At 35.5% G+C, this 20,569-nt stretch overlaps 2 protein-coding genes across 2 annotated transcripts; one reads left to right on the top strand and one right to left on the bottom strand.

Moving 5' to 3' along the window:
* Positions 1 to 1,410: 1,410 nt before the first annotated feature.
* On the top strand, positions 1,411 to 2,427 carry LOC117205633 (coiled-coil domain-containing protein 12). The gene is made up of 3 exons (XM_033444245.1): positions 1,411 to 1,583; positions 1,702 to 1,840; positions 1,911 to 2,427. Exons 1-3 carry the CDS (start codon positions 1,426 to 1,428, stop codon positions 2,103 to 2,105), a joined length of 492 nt encoding a protein of 163 aa, XP_033300136.1. The 5' UTR covers positions 1,411 to 1,425; the 3' UTR covers positions 2,106 to 2,427.
* Positions 2,175 to 19,184, bottom strand: LOC117205632 (carbonic anhydrase 2-like). Its single transcript, XM_033444244.1, has 7 exons — positions 18,938 to 19,184; positions 7,521 to 7,562; positions 6,702 to 6,866; positions 5,240 to 5,484; positions 3,805 to 4,041; positions 3,040 to 3,301; positions 2,175 to 2,855 (listed from the first exon to the last, which is right to left on the bottom strand). The coding sequence occupies exons 1-7, from the start codon at positions 18,978 to 18,980 to the stop codon at positions 2,809 to 2,811; spliced, it is 1,041 nt and encodes a 346-aa protein (XP_033300135.1). The 5' UTR covers positions 18,981 to 19,184; the 3' UTR covers positions 2,175 to 2,808.
* Between the last annotated feature and the right edge of the window lie 1,385 nt (positions 19,185 to 20,569).

Below are 20,569 nucleotides of genomic sequence, written 5' to 3'. Positions count from 1 at the left end.
GCCGACTGTAAATAAACTTTCGCCACGAAAGACGCCTCACAATGCCACCAGGGAAGAGTCCCAGGGCAAGTGTGTGTACGTGCATGTCCTCAATTTCACAAACGTTTGGCATAGATTCGTGATTTTCTCTCTGGCGTACGGATCGATGGATCTCGTATGACCTCAGAGCCGATGTAAATCGATATTCAGGAAACGATAAGTCGGGTTTGCTTGTTATATTAATGCTAGCATTACCAAACCAGTCAAAATAATTGTTTTTATAATTGCAAAAATTAATGATTAAATGAATAAAAAGAAATGTGAAAATGGGCTATAGTACACTATAAGATAATAATAAAACAATTGGTAATTCTTTTATGAAAATATTTGGATAAATACCACAATAGTATTTGATGAGATATCTTTTCAGTTGTAGTAAATATATTATAGTTGAGTACATATTGGAGGTTGGTAATTCCAGTATGAGACTAATTGCACTTTTTGTCATAGAATTATCAAACTTGAGTCTTCTGGGTGTAATAATTTTGCTCAGATAGTATTATTCAATCCCTGAAAGCATCAATTTTGATAATTGTATAATATTAAATCGTGAAAATTTAAACTAAAGGGCAGTGGCAACTATTTGCGAATAATATTATAAATATTTATAAAAGAAAATAACCTCTTTTTTAAGTTTGTATTCCTGTTGAAAATTTTGGGAATTGTTTGTAAGGAGGACAACGAAACGAAACGTGTTTGGGAAGCACTTTATGCGAGAGCACTTATTGCGAATGAAGAGGAATTTATACAGCAAAAATAAAAGCGTGTATAGGTTGTTTTTCAACGTGTGTTAAGACTTGAACTTATGTTAAAAGTTAATATATAACATTAGAATAGAATAATATATAATGTTAGACGTAATCGACAAGTTTTGCTTGTAATTTATCTGACGCCAAACTATTACGATCCTTTGTAAAAATGTTAATAAACTAATTCGTTTAAAAAGGTAATATATCACTCATTTCATTCGTACGTAACATTAAAATAACTTTTCTTTTAAGAAGTAAAATTATTTTTTGTAATAATGAATTTCATAATCTTTAGGTTACTTTCATTGATTTTATAAATTTAGTCTTCTATAGATCTTTGATAATGAAAGGTTGATAATAAAAGATATGCCAACAATATCGAATAAAAGAATGGTATTTTGGCTTTACTAACGTTATTAGGATCTAATATTAAAATGAAATTATTATAACAGAGGAATTTAAGAACTTACTTGACTGGTCATTACAAGTTAGAAGATCATATTGCGAATATCGAATTTCATTCATGCAATACGTATTATCTGTTCATTTGAGACGGATTAGACAATGTGTAATTAGAAAATAATATTCAATTTTACACTCGCTATTGAAACACAGATAGATACTAACGCCATCTACGATGGTTGTGATAAAACGTGACAAAACAAATATGGCGGAAGACAAGATTGGTTCATTGGAGGAGGAAGCTTTGAAACGAAAAGAACGCTTGCAGGCTTTGAAAAAGAAAACCGAAGATAACAAAGAAAACCAAAATGATAGTGTTAGTACGTTACCAAAGTGAGTTTCGTTGTCCTTCTTTTAAGTGATTGTAATTTTTAAATCTAACCTCATCTAACCTCAACTAACCTCTAAAGATCGATACTTATTTTTGTATTTGTTTACTTTATCGCCACAGACCGAAATTTCGGAGTTACAAACCACAGGATGACAGTCTTAAGGACAAAGTATTAGAAGATGCACAGCCAGGTAATGTTGAAGAGGAAGTACAAGATCAATTAAGCGCTGCAGTTACAAAAGTTGTTATTGAGGAGCTTGTAAGTAATTGTTTACAATAGATCAAAGTATTTGTTGTTATTTGATATTTATTTAATTACAATCTTTTAGGATATTAGCAATCTTGCTCCCAGGAAACCAGATTGGGATTTGAAGCGGGATGTTGCAAAGAAATTAGAAAAATTAGAAAGGAGGACTCAGAAAGCAATAGCTGAGCTTATAAGAGATCGTCTTAAGCAAGAGCAGCATGATTGGGCTGCTGTGGTAAATGTCGCAACCAACGATCAGACAAAGAACCATCCTTAAGGAGTTTTAAATCTTTTATAAAATTTTAATAACTTTGTGCATATAAGTATAACACAATAATAAAATATATTAGTAATAATTTTATTTATTATCGTCTAGACTACTATAAATTTCAGGACAATATATTTCATAGACATATTCATGAAGAGAACTTATTATCTATAAGATTAAAGTATATGTATATTATCATAAGATTAAGGTATGTTATCATGGCAGCGGTAGGAACTGTTGAATAAATACATACTAGAATTTTTGGTAGGCTTTATAACTTATAAAATACTTCTATATCTTTATTCATCAAATAAAATGCAATCAAATTCAATTATCATTTGTTTTCTATTTCTATTGCTTTGACTGTCACATTGTGAAGAAAGATTATATGTATCTACTGTTTAAAATCAGTCAATGTAAAATTTCTTTAAGTATTTATGTACATTGTTTAATATATCTCTAGAACTAAATGGTAATATACGCGTAATTGCGCGAGCACAAAAATAAAAATATTTATTTCCATTCTTATTTAGATTAGAAATAAATATCATAGATAACAGAACCTTTGAATACAGATGCCCCGAAGAAGATAAATAATACCTTTTTCATAAGAAAATGTATTATATCAATACTTATTTAGAATTCTTATCGATTACTTTAAATTACAGAATAGTCAATGTGATTGACTAGAGTTTCTAGTACATTGAGCCGATTATTGATATGGTAAGACAAGAGTGGCTGCAAGTATCACTGCAAATGCTGTAACAAAAATAAATATTCCTTTAATATCTAAAATTATGTTACTTTTTCAGATTAATATATATTTTACTTTCGCACACGCTAAATTACTACTTTGATTTCATAAAAATTAACTTGCCAGGCTGATTTCGTTATATTATACGATTAAAGAAATTTATGACCATAAATAGAAAGGGATACATACGTGACACAGTCCACATGTTTGCCCCAGAATATCCATTATCTTTCTTATTATCTACAGGAGCCCCTTCAAGTGTATTAGTATTCAGTTTCTTAGGTGCAGGAGAACTCGCTATTTCTGGTATTTTGGCAAGAGCGGGAGCTGCGGTAGTTTGTTCATCTCGGACATTACGATAAACCGTTCTACCGTCTAAGGGTTGTACTGGGCGGAAATTATGCGTTATATCATCGCCATCGAAGGATTGAATAGAGCGGAATGCAGCCAGCTGAAGAAAAAAAAATCAAGCAAATATAGACAATCAATTATGACTATCAGTGGAGTTAAGAGGAAACACGTTTCAGGATTATTTACGTAAAACATTTCCAGAATGTTTGAGGAGATCTAAAAATAAATTCCAACGCTGCCATTCAAAATAATTCTTCATCCTCTCTCTTACCATTTTATACTAATTATTTTTTAAATAATACTTCTCTACCTTATCTCCTTAAATTTCACATCTATGTCTGGAATTTCATTCATCCTGTAACGTGTTTGTCAATTTCTTAACTAAGAATAGCAGCTTATTTAACCATCGAAAGAAATTACTTTCTCCGGTAAAAGGTTTCTAATAATCAAGTTTGGACAGCCGTGAAAGAAAGCGTTTGTAGAAGATATTTGTACAATATTCTTCCATATCCACTGTTAGACGACGTTAGAACCTAGACAAATACTCTAAAGGCACCCTTGTACTAACGGAATTTATATTGAACTCGATTGCTTTTGAAATACCTGCTCGTGGGAAATATGTTGAGGTTTCGCAAAGTCGATCCACTGAACGATTTCCAGACAAGGAGGTGTGGTCAGTGATCCTTTATATGTAAAATAATCTTGCGCTGATGCAAGATCAGGAGCGATCAATTTGCTTAAAATATCGCTATTCCTTAACGCCTCATTGCTGCCAGCCTTTCTTATTTCCAATATTTGCGACACGACCGATGCGAACACCGGATTCGGTTCATTCGTGGCCTGTAACAAACATTTCTCTCGATAAGATTTTTCCAACAATTTTTCCAATTATACAGATAAAACTCGCTACGATATTCTCTTCGTCGATTAAAATCATCTTTTTTTATCTTCGAACTAACATCAAACATATTCGATCGAACTTGTCGAGACGCGAGCGTCGACAAAAATAGATTTCGCATAAAATGCTTCTGTTTTAAAAGAAACAAACTCGTGAATGTATGTTTTTCACGTTTGTCTCAATAAAATTACCAGACTGAGATACGATTACAATAGCCTTCTCGTCGATTAAAGTTTCTCATCTAGAAACGCGTTTCGATCGAATTTGTTGAAGCGTAAACACAGACAAGAATAGAATTTCTATAAAGTATTTCTATTTTTGAGAAAACAAACTTATGAACGCGTATCCTCCACTCGAACGCCCTGTCCAAGTTTTCCGAATCAATTTAAACCATTTAAAGAGATGCGGAATATACGTGAAATAACGTTAGGTATTACGTACATGCACCCAGTTAGAGTCGGTTTGCGCGATTTACATAACTGATTTTAGGTATAGAGTACGCAAATTCGTGTATACAAACTCTTAGGAAAACAGAAATATCCATAGCGGAGGCATGAAAGCGAGACGAAGTCTCTCCATTCTACGTCTTCGACTGGAACTACTCGAAATTGATACTAATCGATTTGATTAGTAACAGATATCGCACTGCAAACTGTGAATTTTTATGCAAATTGGTACTTCTTATAATTCCAATTAAAGAAACGGAGCGTGGGCGAGAGATCTGTATCGTTCATTAAGTATACTTTTTTACATTTCTATATTTATATTCTGTGCATTTTTGCAAACTTTAAATTTCCCCTAAACGTATAGAAATACGCAGTCTATTTACATTGTTAGATCGACTAGATTGACTTTTTGTCTTATATTAAAATATTTTGCGATTTTACGTTTGGTAGAAGGAAAAGTTTTCTTCAGAAATATTTCTCAAAAATGTTCGCAATATTTCTGGCGAAGAAAAATTTTCTCGGAAAATTTGCAACATTTCTGACAGTCGATAAATCTTGTCGAATATTTACTGAAATTTCCAAGAGAATTAATCGTTAAGTTGCCATTTTCTTCGTGATAATTTCCGATAAAATGGCATATAGGAATTTGCTCGGCGTAGCAATAAATAATTGTCAATATTTGATACTTATATACCTGATACCAGTATCCAAGTACACTGAGACCATCATCGTGTTTTATCGCTTCGTCGTAGGTGCCATATGCCTTCTTCCAGAAAACTGCGTGCATTTCCATGGAGTACGAGTGATTGTTTATCAGATCCTCGGATCCTAGACTGTCATTGTTTCCCCAGTGGAAGTGCAATTGTTCGAACACGTACGTGCTGTTGAGGGACGCGCCAGATATCTCAGGGGATTCAGAATCGATACTCTGGATCATCACTAAAACCATGAAAAACATACAGATGTCAATTTATCGTGTTTGCAAAATTTATCTGACGAGGCGGTCTTATTTCCTGGAGGTCATTTTTTTCTAATGCGTATGATTCCTCGAAGCTTTATCTTAATCGAGACAAGACAATGACTGTAACGTGCTATAATCGACGTTAATTTGCAGCTGTTCAAGGATAAGAGTCACGTTCAAAGAACGCACAGAACAATCGAAATGATCCTACACGGGTTAATTCAATTTCTAAGTTTTCTACCTTCTTGGAAAGATACCTGAACTAATCTCTTAAACAATACTATGTACATACAATCGCTGAACGAAAGCTTAGCGTTGAACGCGTTATTACTGGGTTTTGCATAGCTACACGCGATGCTCGTTACTTTTAATTTGCCAAACGATTCAACATCGTCGAAGAACGCGTGAATGCTGTTGGGAATTAAAACGATGAGATTTATAATTAAACAACGCGAAAGACAAACGAATCTATATTCTAATTAGATAATGCAATGTCTTTCGGTATGCAGTCGGATAGGAATATTCGCGCGTGTTTGTAACAAAGGAAATAAAACTGACGTAACTTAATATAAAAATGCAACGAATGACAAGGAAATTCGTATTCTAATTAAACGATGCAACATCCTTTAGTATGCAAGGGAATAAGAACAGGTACGTATAAGGAATTATTAATTCTTAAGTTATCATCGTGTCTACTAACTATCGACTATAAGATTATTGCAACGTCACAAAACGTATATTCATTTGAATCGTCGGATGTCCGATGTTCCTTCGCGTAATTCGATTGCCTCTTATGTTCTTAATAAATCATCACAGAAAGTTCTCTGTCTCTGTAATTTTTCTTGCTGTACTTTCCTTTGTAATAGCAGCAATACGCTTTCCGAACGTTTATTTCGATTTTATAACTTTCTGCCTCGACTAACGCTTTTTCTTTCACAAATTCTTACGAAATACTCTTTCACAAAGCTGCTTACACGATAGGTCCCTTGCAGTGATACGATATTTCGAATAGACTGACAGTATCAGCGAAAAAGATATTTGCTAGAACTGTTTAATAATCGTTTAATCTATTTGTGAGAGATAATGTATTTTAAAAGTAAAATGTCTTTTTCGTGTTTGTTTACGCTTTAACGAACTAGACGACGACTATCATCGTTCATTTACTCGTCGGTATCTCGACCTTGGCGTTCCATACCTGTATGGCCATTGTTCATTATGAGAGCTTTATGGGGTTTCTGGAGACCGGAAAATTCCAGATCCGGGTAAGACGCAGGCGCAACATTGTTCTCTTCTATGTCAATCGGAGATTGAAATTTCCCAACGCACGTGTCATGATCGTCGTTGGTCCATACCGAAGAAGCTGGAAAAGATACTTTTTAGAATACACGTTTAAGAAAACGAAGACGATCAAAGATTCACTTTTCTACTTTATACAAACTTTATCGATCCCATTATGTCGCAAAAGATTAGACCAATTTCTAAATTAACTGATTCTATATATTTTCACGTTTCGTAATTTTACGATCTCGAACGTAAATTTGTTCACCGTTCTAAATTTCCAAAAAATTGCAAACAAATTCTAAAGTATCTTTCTGTCGTATCGTCTAACTGTTCGTTAGATCAAATGCTTAATAAAAGAAAAAGAAAAAAATTGTCTCCGAAGAAAGTTAGGTGTGAAACATCGCTTGCAATGGCAAAGTCTATGTACGAGCAAACTGACGAGAAAATAAGGTAAATGTTACACCGTTTGTTTCATAAAAACATAATAATTATACATTATATAATCTTTTCCATATCTGAGTCATAAATACGAGCGAGATCGTGATGAGATTACAATGTTGAACGAGTAATAACGTTTAAAACGATGACATTTATGCTTTCTAAGGAAGAAAGTTGATTGATCACGTTGAAATGGTAAACAACTTATTTACAGGTCCCCATAGCTTCAACGTAAATCAATTTTATGTATCTATGAATCGCTTCTTTCTACGCGAAGATTCGCAGTTAAACTCACCTTTAGAGGCATCGTAGCTGACACTGCCGGCGGAGATCAGATCTGAAATGCAAACAACAATTTGTAAAACCGGTCGATTTACATGTTACTAGTCGTTGCATGCGCATAGATAAGCAGGTTTGATCAGATTTCATTTTTAATTGGACGATCATTAATCGACAATCGTGAGAGCCTCATTATCTTTGCGCATGAATCGTCGCATGGATAGACGTAAATAAAAGCAACTCTATAGAACGATGAATGTTATTTGTTGACAGGAAAATCGGTTAACTGAACAGATTAAATCTTTACCCAGCAAAATTTGCATCATTCTTTGAAACAAAGAATCGTTTCTCTTTCTCTGTGTTTGATAATTTCATACTATTTGATACTTGTGTTTTCGTACCTAGCACATGCAAATACGTAAATTTAACTTAAGAAATAATAAATATACTACGGATGTTTAGAGTGATATTTCTTGGAAAACCGAAAGCCCAACAGACGGTTCTTTCGCTTATTGCATACTACAACCACTGTTGAGCTTTCGACCGTTGGCGGGGAAACGCGATCTCGAAGAAGCGCTCCAACGGGAGTCGTAAATTCCCTTTACGATTTGAATAATCGACGCCACGAATCGTTCGATCCCTTATTTCGGTTAAGATAATAAGGGTGGTTGAATGAATATAACGCTGATATTAACAGGTTAATATATGTCGAATCATGACCATAACACGGGTCCGGGTCGCTCTCATAGTAAAGGTTTTTTTTTTTTTTTTATTCAAATTTTACAATTTGTCCAGTAGGACATTTGGTAAAATATTATAGCGGTATACTAATATAGCATGTGGGTGGCTACCCCCAACGGGGTATCATCATCGTCTGTTGGGTGTTTCCTTTTTAATCTTCTTTTTATGCAGTAAGGGTTTGGGGTACGTAATGATTCTTCACTGGAGCTATCCATCTTCTTACATCACTGAAGTGACGTTTATTGACACGAATAAAGGTGTTACAAAGTTGGCGCAGACTCACGATGGTTAGGCACTTGTGACTCTGGTCTAAGACTCGATAACGAATCCGCGGTCAACGGGTTAGTAGGCTTATTTCTTCGTCAAAGTCTAAGTTGGAATTGATACCAAGCGTGGAGATAGCAAGACGTTAGTTAACTCGTCCAAGAGCTCGTACGCGATGTCTTCATTCGGGAAGTGAGGGACATTAACGCTGCTGTTAATTGGTCAATTTGGGACAAAGACTGCTTGTCCGTTTGAAGAACCTTACTTAACAAAATCCTAAGATTTATAGCGGGTCCTCAGGCTAGCTGAACTTGTGCTGTGTAGGTGCATCGATATCTGGTAATTATTTTGCCGTTATTAGGAACCGCTTGAATGTTTACTGCCGAGTACCTCTACGGGTATTTCCCTTAATCAGGGCTATATTATTGTTCCATACCTTTGTTAGACGGAGCGGTCGTCCCGTTGATCGCGGCTACGTTCGGTGACTAATTGTCGCCCTGAGTCCAAGCTCATTGTCACAAATCTCGAATAAATACAATTGAGTAGAATGACGGGAAATTGTTTAATTGCAGGTATAGACTTTAATTACAATTTTACGGATTTTCCCAAAGTTCCAGAGGGGAGGCTCCGGTGTCCTTTCATATTTTCAATAATCCAACAACTTCAAGATGTGATACAATGGTGCGTATGTGAAATGCCGAACTACGAATGAGTACGACTTGAGACTCGTTTCGTGTTGGAGATTGCGATGAATGTATCTTCTGTCGATTGACTGTCTTCGACTTGGCGACTGTGATCACTTGACTTCAGACTCCTTCCGTTACTCGAATTATATTTTAACTGACTGATGAGCTTTGACTGTTACTTGAATGTTACCGTGGAACAAATCCAGAGAGCAAGTACAGAGATGAAGTTTAGAGTACAAGTGACTGCTCTGTAGTTGTGAGCACAAGCAAAGTTTGAATTTACTTATAATTCTCAATGAGAATTGATTGTAAATAGTCTACCAAATAAAAAAAAAGAGAAGTAAAATTCGTTCTTGTGTTATCACTGAGGAAAGCTTGGGGTGGATGTGTTTGTTGTATAAAGAAACCGAAAATACTTGCAGATATAAAGATTCCGTTCAAAAGATTCTGTTTATGGTGGTTCTTTGGGTTTATCGAGGGTCTGTATAACAGTGCATGGGCTTTTGACGGTCAGACAACGAAGGACGTCACACGGACCATCTCACGCTACGTAACAAATGTACTTTTATATTTCGACGTTTCACATACTTCTCCATATCATGTGCAATTTTCTCGTTATCTCTGTATCTAAAAAATGTTTAATAAACACGTAAAACTCCACAGTCCGATAGTAACGGTGTAAATACTGTTCGCTTTCTCTATTCGATTATATCAAACTGAATATACTTAAAAAAGAAAAAAAAAAAAAAAAAACAAAATCACCGGTATATTCTGTTAAAGTAACGCGTGAACGTAATTCATAAAATAATAAACGTGAAATAGTTAGCCGGAGAAATTAAAATTGATCCATCCGTCGTTTTTCGAGCATTAAACAAATCGCAAGAAGTTGCGTGAATAAAACAAACTATACTTTGGTGTAACTCGGTAAACTCGGTAAACTCGGTAAACAAAAGGATAAAAGGATCTGGGTTAGCCAGATATCTGTAGCGGTTTCATACTTCCGTGGGAACTTCTCGAGACTCCAGTGAAAGTCGATTTACGAAAGATTTACAAGCGAGCGTGCCGCTTTTGCACTCGGCTCGTCACAGATAAATTGTTCTAGCCGAGTCGATTAAAATATAGAAGCCAGCTACTATCCTGTACGGTAAACCGTCCGACAACGAATATCGATTCGTCCCTATGAATTCGATTGCACCGATTATACCGTTACGTGCTGTACATCAAATACTTGGGATGATACATATCCGGCTGACATGCTGTTGAATAATAAAATGTAAACTTGTTTAACGCATGCAACAAGGACAGTACGTTTTTAGCGGCGAAGAACCTGTTATATGTCGTATACGGCGATTTCATGTTTCTTCTGCTTTTTTCCTTCGTTAAAATATTCCTCTAATGATCGCCAGATACTGGCGAATCCACGAGCAAATACACGAGCTTTCTACTGCATGTGGCATAAATTGAAATTATCAGTAAATAAGATTTGAAATAAAAGGAACGAGGAAAGTGCAATAACACGGTTTTCTACTAATCTCTTTCACAGTTAGAAGAACATATTTATACAAATTACAATTTAGTTTCCAGATTACTACTTTCTTAAAGGGAAACAAAAAACCAATAAAACAGACGGTGCATTATGTAGATACTCTCTCTTCTCTTGCTTCTCTTCTCTCTCTTTCTCTCTTTCTATCTTTCTTGTGTAATACGTATAAAACATGTATTAAAGCATACAATTTACTGTGCGCATCTTATGCATACATATACACGTATCAATATTAAATTGTAAGGTAAATTCGTCCTGCTTTTATGTCTGTTACATATGAAGCGAGAAAATTTCATATAACAGATACAACAAGCAGGACAAATTTCTGTTACAGTCTGTAATAGAAATATATATAACACGATACGAAATATATGGAATTAAAATCAACGCTGACAAGAAAATAAAAAAGGAACGTCTACTTTGTCAGGAATTGCCCCAAGGTTTCACGTTATCGGAAAAACGTATTTAATGTCACAGCGGTTACTTGAGTCGCGGACATACGCATGGATTATTCACGATTCGAACGTATATATTCGATAAATTCGAAGTTCCAAGCGGAAAGGGAAATAGGCCACTTCCTCGCTCACAGCAAAGGCGCTTCTCGATTATTGCCGGTTAACGAGTCAGCCCTTGCACGGTCTACGAATGATATATGTCGCGTGTACTCACGTTGCCAGATCCTATGCATATGCTCGACACGTGCGTCGAATGATAAACGTACGAAGAAAACGGCGGTTCTGTTTCAGGATCGACGATTATTGCCAGGCGGACAGCCAAGCCACGTAGGAGGTCCTTTCAACGACATTTCGAGGACTATAAACTAATTTAATCGATTTAGCATCGCCATTGAACGTACAAGCAGCAGCATGTCCTTCCGATATCCGAAACGTTTATTCAGTTTTATTGGTCACGGATGCGCTGCTGGTTTTCTCGTAAAACCTAAATGTTCACACCAAGGATCGCCGTACGATGAAAATGGGAGCACGTGTATTGCAAGTGAAGCAATCGTTGCGTTTCGTTGCGAGAAACTGCTTTTTTTCCGGATGGAGAGAAGTTAAAGGGACGACGACCTTGGGTTGGTTCTTCGATTGCGCAGGATATTGCTACACTGAACGATCGAACATCGTGTTATTACGTTCTGAAATAGTTAATTAAAGCGAGATATCTCGTGCGAACGTGAAGAATGTTGGAAAAAACGATAAGTAGCAGACGACTAATTTTAGTCGTTAATACCAGTATTTACATATCGCCTGTGTTAATCGTTATTACTTAACGAGTTGAGATTTCAAGAGATACGATTTGTGAACGAGAATCTTCTCTATCTTGAATCGCGAGGATTTATTTTATTTTTCACGGTGCAAGGTTAAAATTGAAGTGGGATATTACTTCAGGTTCGAACCATCGGCATACTGATATATTTCAGCGTCGAACGTTCCTCTCTCAACCGATATTACTATTTCTCTTAACAGGCTTTTTCTAAGCCCGTAGTTCTCATTTAGGATTCCATTATTTGCGAGGTGCAAATGTTTAGGAGAGAAACGACAATTAACAGAACACTTAAATTAATATGAAACACTTAAGTTAAAAGAAATGGCAGGCGACTATCTATGCCAGTGAGTTAAAGAATATTATTACGATTTCCGGGAAATCCTTTCCGAATGTTCAGTGCTATAGGTTTGTTTTACTTTTTGCCATGCGAGGTTAAAATTGACAAACGAACGTTAGTAGCGAGCAAATGCAACGGTAATTATTTTTATCTAATCGTAAGCACAGGGCGAAATACGTAGATTAGATAAATAAACATAATAAATAAATAATAATATCTTCTTGCATAAAGACTCACTATTCTCTGTAGGGTGTAACCTGTGATATGTATGTTTACGAGAACACATACTTCAAACTTGTGAAACACCTTTACCTTGCACGAAGTTAGTGCTATTTTTAACATTCGTGATTATTAGAATGCGGATGTTTATTCAATTGTGGAAACGTTAAAAATGCATATATTCATTGAATGCAAGTAACACGAGATTACACAAAATGCTCACAGATGTGGTGGATGAAACAATAAAACTGCCTGGTTTTGTCTTTTCAGTTACCAAACCGCGTGATAGATTCCTTCGATATTGATCGATTTATTTATCTATTTATGAGAGAACGTAAGAATTATTTAAAGAGCTTAAGACGCACGTATGTAAATTTTGTCGATCAAACACACATGTACATTCATAGACGTACACTTTGTAGGAAATTCGAACAAATGTCTCGCCTAATATAATTTAATATGTTCATCAATATACGAATTTGCAGACATGTCTGCGATTCAGCGATCGTTCGAATCATTAAAAGACTCATTTACATTCTTCGAAGGCACTTCGATATTCGAATTACCTGCTCCAATCGAGGCCAGAGATGAAATATTATAAAACACACGGCGTTCATCGACACTCCGGTAGTTTTCATCGTTCGTTTCAATCTACGATTTCGCTGGTCGTTTGCGATAGAAGGTTTCGTATTACCTTCTTTCATACAGCACGCCCCTACTTATACCGATATTCCATGTATAATGATACATCACGTATGACCATCTACTTGTTGTTAATTCTACTTCTACTTGTTGAAAGTTTATTGCACGAGCTTAAAATCGACATGTCTGTAACATTCGTTAATGTTGAATGGTTATAGACGTATGGCCCGACCCTGACAGTATCGAAGTATACTCTATCGAGTGTGCTTTGCTGCACATACTCTACAGTGAAAATCTGTCCAGTTTAAACCGCTATATCTAGACTACGGATGTTTAGACAAATTTGTGTTCTTGATCGAAGAAAAGGAAGTTAAAGAGCTATTTCCACTACTAAAGAATTGAACAAACAGTATACTTTGGATATTTCATCTATTTCAGCAGCAGTGATATAAAATACAAAATGCAGCGAATTTACTGTTATTCTAACGCTGGCAGGGAAATTTATACAATAACGAAATTTTGACTTTTACTGTTACTCTTTACTGTACTTTACTAAAGACGATCGATATTTCAGAATAGCAAATAATTATCGATCACTGGCTTGTTTTACGATTCGGTGAATTTATTGATAGTTTATAACATAAAGTAAGCTACGATGTGTAAACTGTAAAAGTTACAATGAATTAACGACGAGATAAGAGGATCGTACGATAAAGAATTCAACTTTCCATTGATACTACGCTCGATACGATGGCTGTTACACTTTCATACGCAAAGACGACCGAGATTATTAAATGGAGGATTAAACGAGCGAATAATCGAGTACGTGGATTAATTTTATCGATCAATGATTCATAGTACGGAAAAAAAGTCTACCGCGTGTTTTTGTTACATCCCAGCGATGATACTTTGAACGACGTATATTTATATAACTTTATTCAGTATTATAACAATTTTTATTCGCACTCATTGCCCGAGGAATATTTTCTATGCTATCATTCCTAGTTCGATTCATACACAATGCTAGTTACATTTATCCCAATGTGCTGTTATTTAAAAAAATATTTTAATCCAATTAGAATTAATTATTCAAGAAGAAGAATCGTTCGATCGAGACAAAATGAAATTTTGGTAAAAAAAAAAAAAAAATAGATATGCGCAAGTGTAGAAGACGATGAACCATCAAAATACGTGATTCGTACGTAAATTAATTCGACGACTAAATATGGTTAACCACTACCCTTGGAAATAAGCCGCGACTTTTCCGGTACGTTTTTCCTTCAGGAAATTGCGCAACACGTAGCAGTACGAGGCAAATTGTAAAAAAATGCGGCCGTGAAATCGGATGCACTTATGGGTATTACATATCTTCTTGGGCTATGTGCATATGTAATTTTTTCCATAAAGGTAGGGGAGATCGAAGGCAACGATACAACCGGCTTCGTTTATCAAACGCACGTCCTTTCAGTGAAAAATGACAGGTGACGTCTCGTCGACCATTTTTTCTCTCTTTTAAACGCTAATTACATTATCTATATTTCTTTCTTATTTTCTCCTTCCATTCCATTCGCTAATTCGTTGCGTCGGACTTCATGCGCTTTAAGTACAACGTACGTTATCCGATATACGTGTTTTAAATATGTCTCGCGAATTCTCGGGAAATAAAGCATGGTATTTTCAAAATTAGATAAACACGGCTACGAAATTTTTTTTTAAGTATCGTTACTCGACACGTGCAAGACGCACAGGATACTGAGCTATCAAAAAAAGGAAGGAAGTCCTTGGGAAAATCTTTTAATTTGCAATATATATTTACTCCGCGTGACTCGTATTTTTTCTTTCGGTTTTTTTTTTTTTGTTTTGTTTCATGTAAATAACAGACGCGTCCAATATGGAAATCAGGCGAAAGACTTGACGAATTACGGTAAGGTGTTCTAAATCAACCTCGCCTCGGTCTTATAGAAAGTGTGCAGTTATTTTATTGGTAGTTTTTTATTGTAGAGTAAGTATGCCACTTTGAATGAAAGTCAGATACTGTTCTAATAATAGAGATTCCTTTTGACAAAAGAATCGGACCAATTGCTCGTCGCGATTCGCGGTTTACGTCGTTCAACTTTTCTGAAAATATACGACGTAAACGTTTGACGTTTATAAAGCGGAAGTGCGAAATCTTTAATACCGTTGTTATTTATCAGTCGATGGAAACGTGGAAAACACATCGAGCAACTTAGGAAACTACAACTTTACGGTAAACGGCGGTACGACAATTTTTTGCGTCACTCTATTGTTGCACTATCTACGATTGGAATCGTTTAATCGAAATTACAGTGGGCTATTGCGTTCCAGACATCACTGTGACAAATGCATTGTCTATTTTGTCCTCGATTTTGCAGAACGTTCGCGTATCGATGCTTTGTACGCGAAAGGCGTCACGCAGACGCTGTTCTTCTTTTTTCTGTTTTTCCACTTTTTCACTTCTCTCAATGATGCAGATAATTTTTATTAACCGTTAAATGTCACTCGCGTTAACTGTATATATCGTGATAATCGCGAAAGAAGCGAACGTTTTATCCATCGAACGATCTTCGTTTGTCTCGTTCCCTATAAAAATATCCGAACAATTTACCCCTACTTATCCCCTCTTATCATATCGATTCTTTATCATTACGTCAAAACGGATGCCTCTGTCGTAAGTGGGTATTTCATTTGTAATTATCGAAGAGATTCTTTGCAAATTACAGGTAAATCACAGAGAACTAATTCTTCGAACTAATTTTACTGGAGAGGAAAGAAGCCGCAAGCACGAGCGACGCTGGATTCGACAAAAACCGTACTTGATAGTTTCGATTTCTTAAACGATAAATTGCGCTAATTAACCTTAAGCCCGTTCAAGGAACATCAAATTATCTCATTTTATTCTAATTGACTGCCTACGACCGGCCTATTCCACCAAATAACGGTGGAAAATTTCGGGCCACGAGATCTATCGCGATTTGCAATCTCATGTTTATACCACGAACGTTACGATTGTCGTTAATCATACTGTAAAATCGTATCAAATTGTCGCATGTGTTTGTTACGTAAGAAAATATCAGCACGTTATAAACAAGTTATCGAAAATTGATTAGATCCGTATCTAAATCGATATTCTCCCCTATTTCATTAGAATTCTATGTTTGATCTTATCGTTTCTCGCCGATTGTTTTTCTCGCACTCGTAATTTTCTAACGTTATCTAAAAAGTATTTTGACAAAATTTTCAGCAACATACGAAGATATTGCTATTGATACGTATATATATATATTTCTTTTTTCCTTTTTTTTTTTTTTCGTTTCACTTTCACATGAAATGTTTCCACCAAATTACAAATCGTGATGTATCTCCGGCAAAGCCACGTTCCTTGAAATACGACGCGTTCTACATCAATCGATCGGCTGTAACGCGTAGATCACGAAAATAGCGAGATTACTTCGCGGATATTTACTATCACTGAAATATCTCGCCTCGCATTCAATAAAAATGAGAAAAGAGGAAAATCGTTTGTTTAACCGACAACAGGTTTTTCTTTCAGATACGAGAGATTCGAAGATCGCAGCGGGATTAAATTTTCCATCGGAACAGAAGAATTTGGAGAGAAAACGCTCTGCCTTTTCGTAATTCTGGATAACATAAATTTCATATAGGGCTTTCATATAGGGCTACGTTAGAATAAGGGGGCAAATATAACGAAACCATAAAAGTTGCATTAAACTCTGGGAGTTTAGTCGATGACGTTTTAATCAAAATAAAGGTGGCAGGCGGCGCCGTAAATTACAAACGGCTCGCGATTCTGTTTACGCTTATGAATCCGAGAACCGTAAATTACGCCTCGATGGTGTTTAGCTTTCCCTTTTCGTGAATTTTATGTAACGCTTTTACTTCTGTTTTCGCGCAAACATATCTCGTTCAAGTGTGAATCCGGGTCTAATTGTCGTTTGCGTACGCTGCAGCTGCGATGCAACCGATGAGCCGAGTTGAACACGCCTCGACCATGCTATGGGACCCCATCGTGAATTTTAAGCGATTTCGTGATATTAATAATAAGCATAATTGATTCAGCGTCGATCATAGTCTGTCAACAGCAGCCAAAATGCATGGCGAGTCGAAATAATCATAATCAAGATCTTTCTTCTCTTTATTTACATTTTATACATTTTATAGAGTTTCATGCATTTACAGAGAATTAAAAGTTGCAAAAATCCATGCAATATCAATGAGTATATAAAATATGCCAAGTATAGTTGCTTTCTATAATAGCTGGTAAGTGAAACAATTTTTTACCGAGGTTCTACTTTTCAAAATTATATTCTCGAAAATATGGATTTGCATAAAAATCCATAGTCTACGTATTGGTATATAATCGTACTCGGTTTTATATTACATGACGTTATCAGATCATTTATTTGACGTTATCCAACAGCTAGTGCTATATAGCAATTAAGTAACGTTTATTAATCGAAGAAAGTGAAAGAAAGGAACAAGCATTGCATTTTTAAGAGCATTGTTAGTATGTTTGAAAGTATATAGATAATCGTAGACTGCTAGTTTCTTATCATATCTTAATTGTATTCTAAGCTTTCACTTTAATTGTTGATATCGTTATCAAATAAAATGCGGCATTATATCTCTCTGTGTATTTCGTTACATATCTACCCTGCTATTGTCACTTTTATGAACGAGATTCTAACGACCATAATACTATACTTGTGTTACTATAGACAATTGTAAATCTCGTCTTGTATCAGAAATATTTTTCCGATGATATAGAACAATTGCAAGAATTTTCATTAATCTCGTATTGTCAAAAAAATCTCGAATTTCATCTACCGCAAAATTCCCACAAAGACTCACTAATATTCACGTCGCACTATCAAAAGTGTTTTCATCGGATTATATGAGAAATCTCCAATTTCTTGAACGTCTTCAACATTTATTTATTTATTTATTAAACGAACGTTAGCCCCATAATACGTATATACGTAATAGTAATAAGTAGAGAAAAATAAAATTAGGAATTATAAAATTGCAAAGTTACGAAAGTACGATAGAACAGAAATACTTAAATAAAACACGAGAAGATATTACATTATGACCGTGCAAGCATTGAATATCGTAAACATCGAACGTCTAAAGTTCTGAATCTTTGTTATACCGAAATATCGTTGAAATCATACGATCCTTACATTGTCACAAAATCTCGAATTACAGCTAAACTTCTAAACTGAAATTCGTCAGAAATATATGTCACGTTCCAGGAATTTTCGTTCGCGCTGCATTTAGGAGAAGCAAATTCTAAAAAAAAAAATCCTCGATTCGCACCGCAGTGAAATTTCGAAGCAAAACGTCGACTATCGTTGCTATAAAAAAATCCCTTGATGTTTATATCGCATCGGTAGAATTCTCGTCAAATTCTCAAAGAGATTCGGTAGATCGAAGGTATAATCAAGTTTCCAGCTAGAACTCTCGCTATTGTTTCTACAAAGGATCCTCAAGTGCCGAAAAAATGTTTCACCGCCGGCCCGATCATCTTCCAAGCTAACGTCCCTACAAAAATTCTTCAACGTCTGTGTCATAAAGTCGTTCGATGCGCGATGTTGCAAATCGAAATCCCAGTTTCACAGTGAATCACGACCGCCTAACCTTTTCGTGAATCACCGGTCTGAAAAGAGAAAGAAGAGAAGAAAAGGACTTACTCGACGACAATAGGAGCCCCAGCGTGACAATTAAGAAAGCCATGACGAAAAAGGCAACTGTCACTTTTCACTGTGAGTGGATGGTGTCGAGGACCGACCCAAGTTCTGTCGATTCAACGATATGTTAACTTAGAAATACGAATACTCTGTTACGGTCGGTGGTCGACTGAGCGACTGCCGGCTTGTCGACTATGTTAAATAAGAGACCACCACTTTTATTTTGCGGTAGCCTATCGACTCTGCACAAATTTATATACCGGCTAGTGGAGACGAAGAAGCGCGGATGATGGCCAGGTAAACGCGATATCGAGAAAGTCAGGAAGGGGAATAAAAGGCTCGATGGTGATTTTTGATGATTCACTGGCCCTCGAACCGATATCTCGAAACAAGCAGAATTTAAAGAAATTGCGATAGAGACACGGTTTCTCAAAACTTGTTTCAGCTTCCTTATTCGGCCTGATTCAATCACTCGATTGTTTATTCCCTTTTCCGGTTATAAACTAAATAGAATGGTACTGTGGTAAATGGTACTGTTGTCTGCGGATTATGATAATTTGTATCCGTGAAATTCAGATTTTATTTAGCCACTGTATATACACAGTTTGTTCAGTTTCTGTGATATTTGCAATCCGGTTCGTTTGCTATAGAATTGGCATGTACCGATTGCACCGAGTTAAAAATAGTAATTTAATTACGAACGTGTTATTTCGTAACAATAAGAAAAAATGTTTCATCGAAAACTAGAAGTGTATGCACTCCCTGTATATAAGATCGACATTATTTGATTAAAATTTAATCTATATGTATACCTGTATGAGGCATGTCCTCTTTAATAGTTTATTTGTTCTTCCTTTTTATAGTTTCTGCGTACATAATATCGTTGCAATATTTTATGCTAATTTACGATAGTTTGTTCTACTTATCATATATTAAAGCTTTCTACGTAAGAATAAATTTAAGATAATACCATAATTTTGAGAATTTCAATACTTCCTCGCTTAACTATATTTCAAAAAGGCATTGTACTTGACAGTGTAGATATTCTATCTCAAACGTTGCAAAATGTTATTAGTCTATAACATCTGTTCTGTTTACTTCTCAAAGGTATACTTGGATGTATCGTACTCGAAATATTAAACGATTAAATTGCTTTTCTTCGGGCCCAACGAAAAGACCACTCGTGCTGAAGACGTTCGTGACATACGTGAGCCATAGCTTGCGGTACTTTAGAAGCACGTAAGAACCCATTACTGCATTTTGAATGTGTCAGCTTCCGTTTGGTCAGATTGCTTCCGCTTACCATTTTCCTCGTCGTTTCCAGTTAGAGATTTTTAAAATTTTTCTACAGCTTCATCGATTATATTCGATAATTTTACTTATAGCGTTCAGGGCTTATTAAAGAAGTTTCATATATTTTATTCAACTGGTACGTGTTAAACACTAACAGAAAAAATATTCAATAAAACTTGATTCATTACTATCACGTATTAAACATTAACAAAAGAATATTCGATAAAATCATATTTTTTAAATTAATTTATGCAATATATTCGAACTTTCCAGGCTACTAGATCAACATGTGCTAAAATTGTTACTGTAACTAATGAAAACGTCAAATGTACGTTGTCAGCG

Source organism: Bombus bifarius, unplaced genomic scaffold (assembly GCF_011952205.1).
Source record: "Bombus bifarius isolate JDL3187 unplaced genomic scaffold, Bbif_JDL3187 scf7180000007992, whole genome shotgun sequence".
Classification (NCBI taxonomy): Eukaryota; Metazoa; Arthropoda; class Insecta; order Hymenoptera; family Apidae; genus Bombus; species Bombus bifarius.
The sequence above is the reverse complement of the archived record's forward strand: the minus strand, read 5'-3'. Positions and strand labels throughout refer to the sequence as shown.

What these genes read in the sequence shown, in the direction of transcription:
- LOC117205633 (XM_033444245.1), top strand. Translation starts at nt 1,426, where the DNA reads ATGGTTGTGATAAAACGTGACAAAACAAATATGGCGGAAGACAAGATT. An exon ending in AGTGTTAGTACGTTACCAAA is followed by an intron (nt 1,584 to 1,701) that starts GTGAGTTTCGTT and finishes TTATCGCCACAG; the next exon opens with ACCGAAATTTCGGAGTTACA. An exon ending in AAGTTGTTATTGAGGAGCTT is followed by an intron (nt 1,841 to 1,910) that starts GTAAGTAATTGT and finishes ACAATCTTTTAG; the next exon opens with GATATTAGCAATCTTGCTCC.
- LOC117205632 (XM_033444244.1), bottom strand. Translation starts at nt 18,980, where the DNA reads ATGGCTTTCTTAATTGTCACGCTGGGGCTCCTATTGTCGTCGA. An exon ending in TACTTGGATACTGGTATCAG is followed by an intron (nt 4,042 to 5,239) that starts GTATATAAGTAT and finishes TGTTTGTTACAG; the next exon opens with GCCACGAATGAACCGAATCC. An exon ending in AACATATTTCCCACGAGCAG is followed by an intron (nt 3,302 to 3,804) that starts GTATTTCAAAAG and finishes TTTTTTCTTCAG; the next exon opens with CTGGCTGCATTCCGCTCTAT.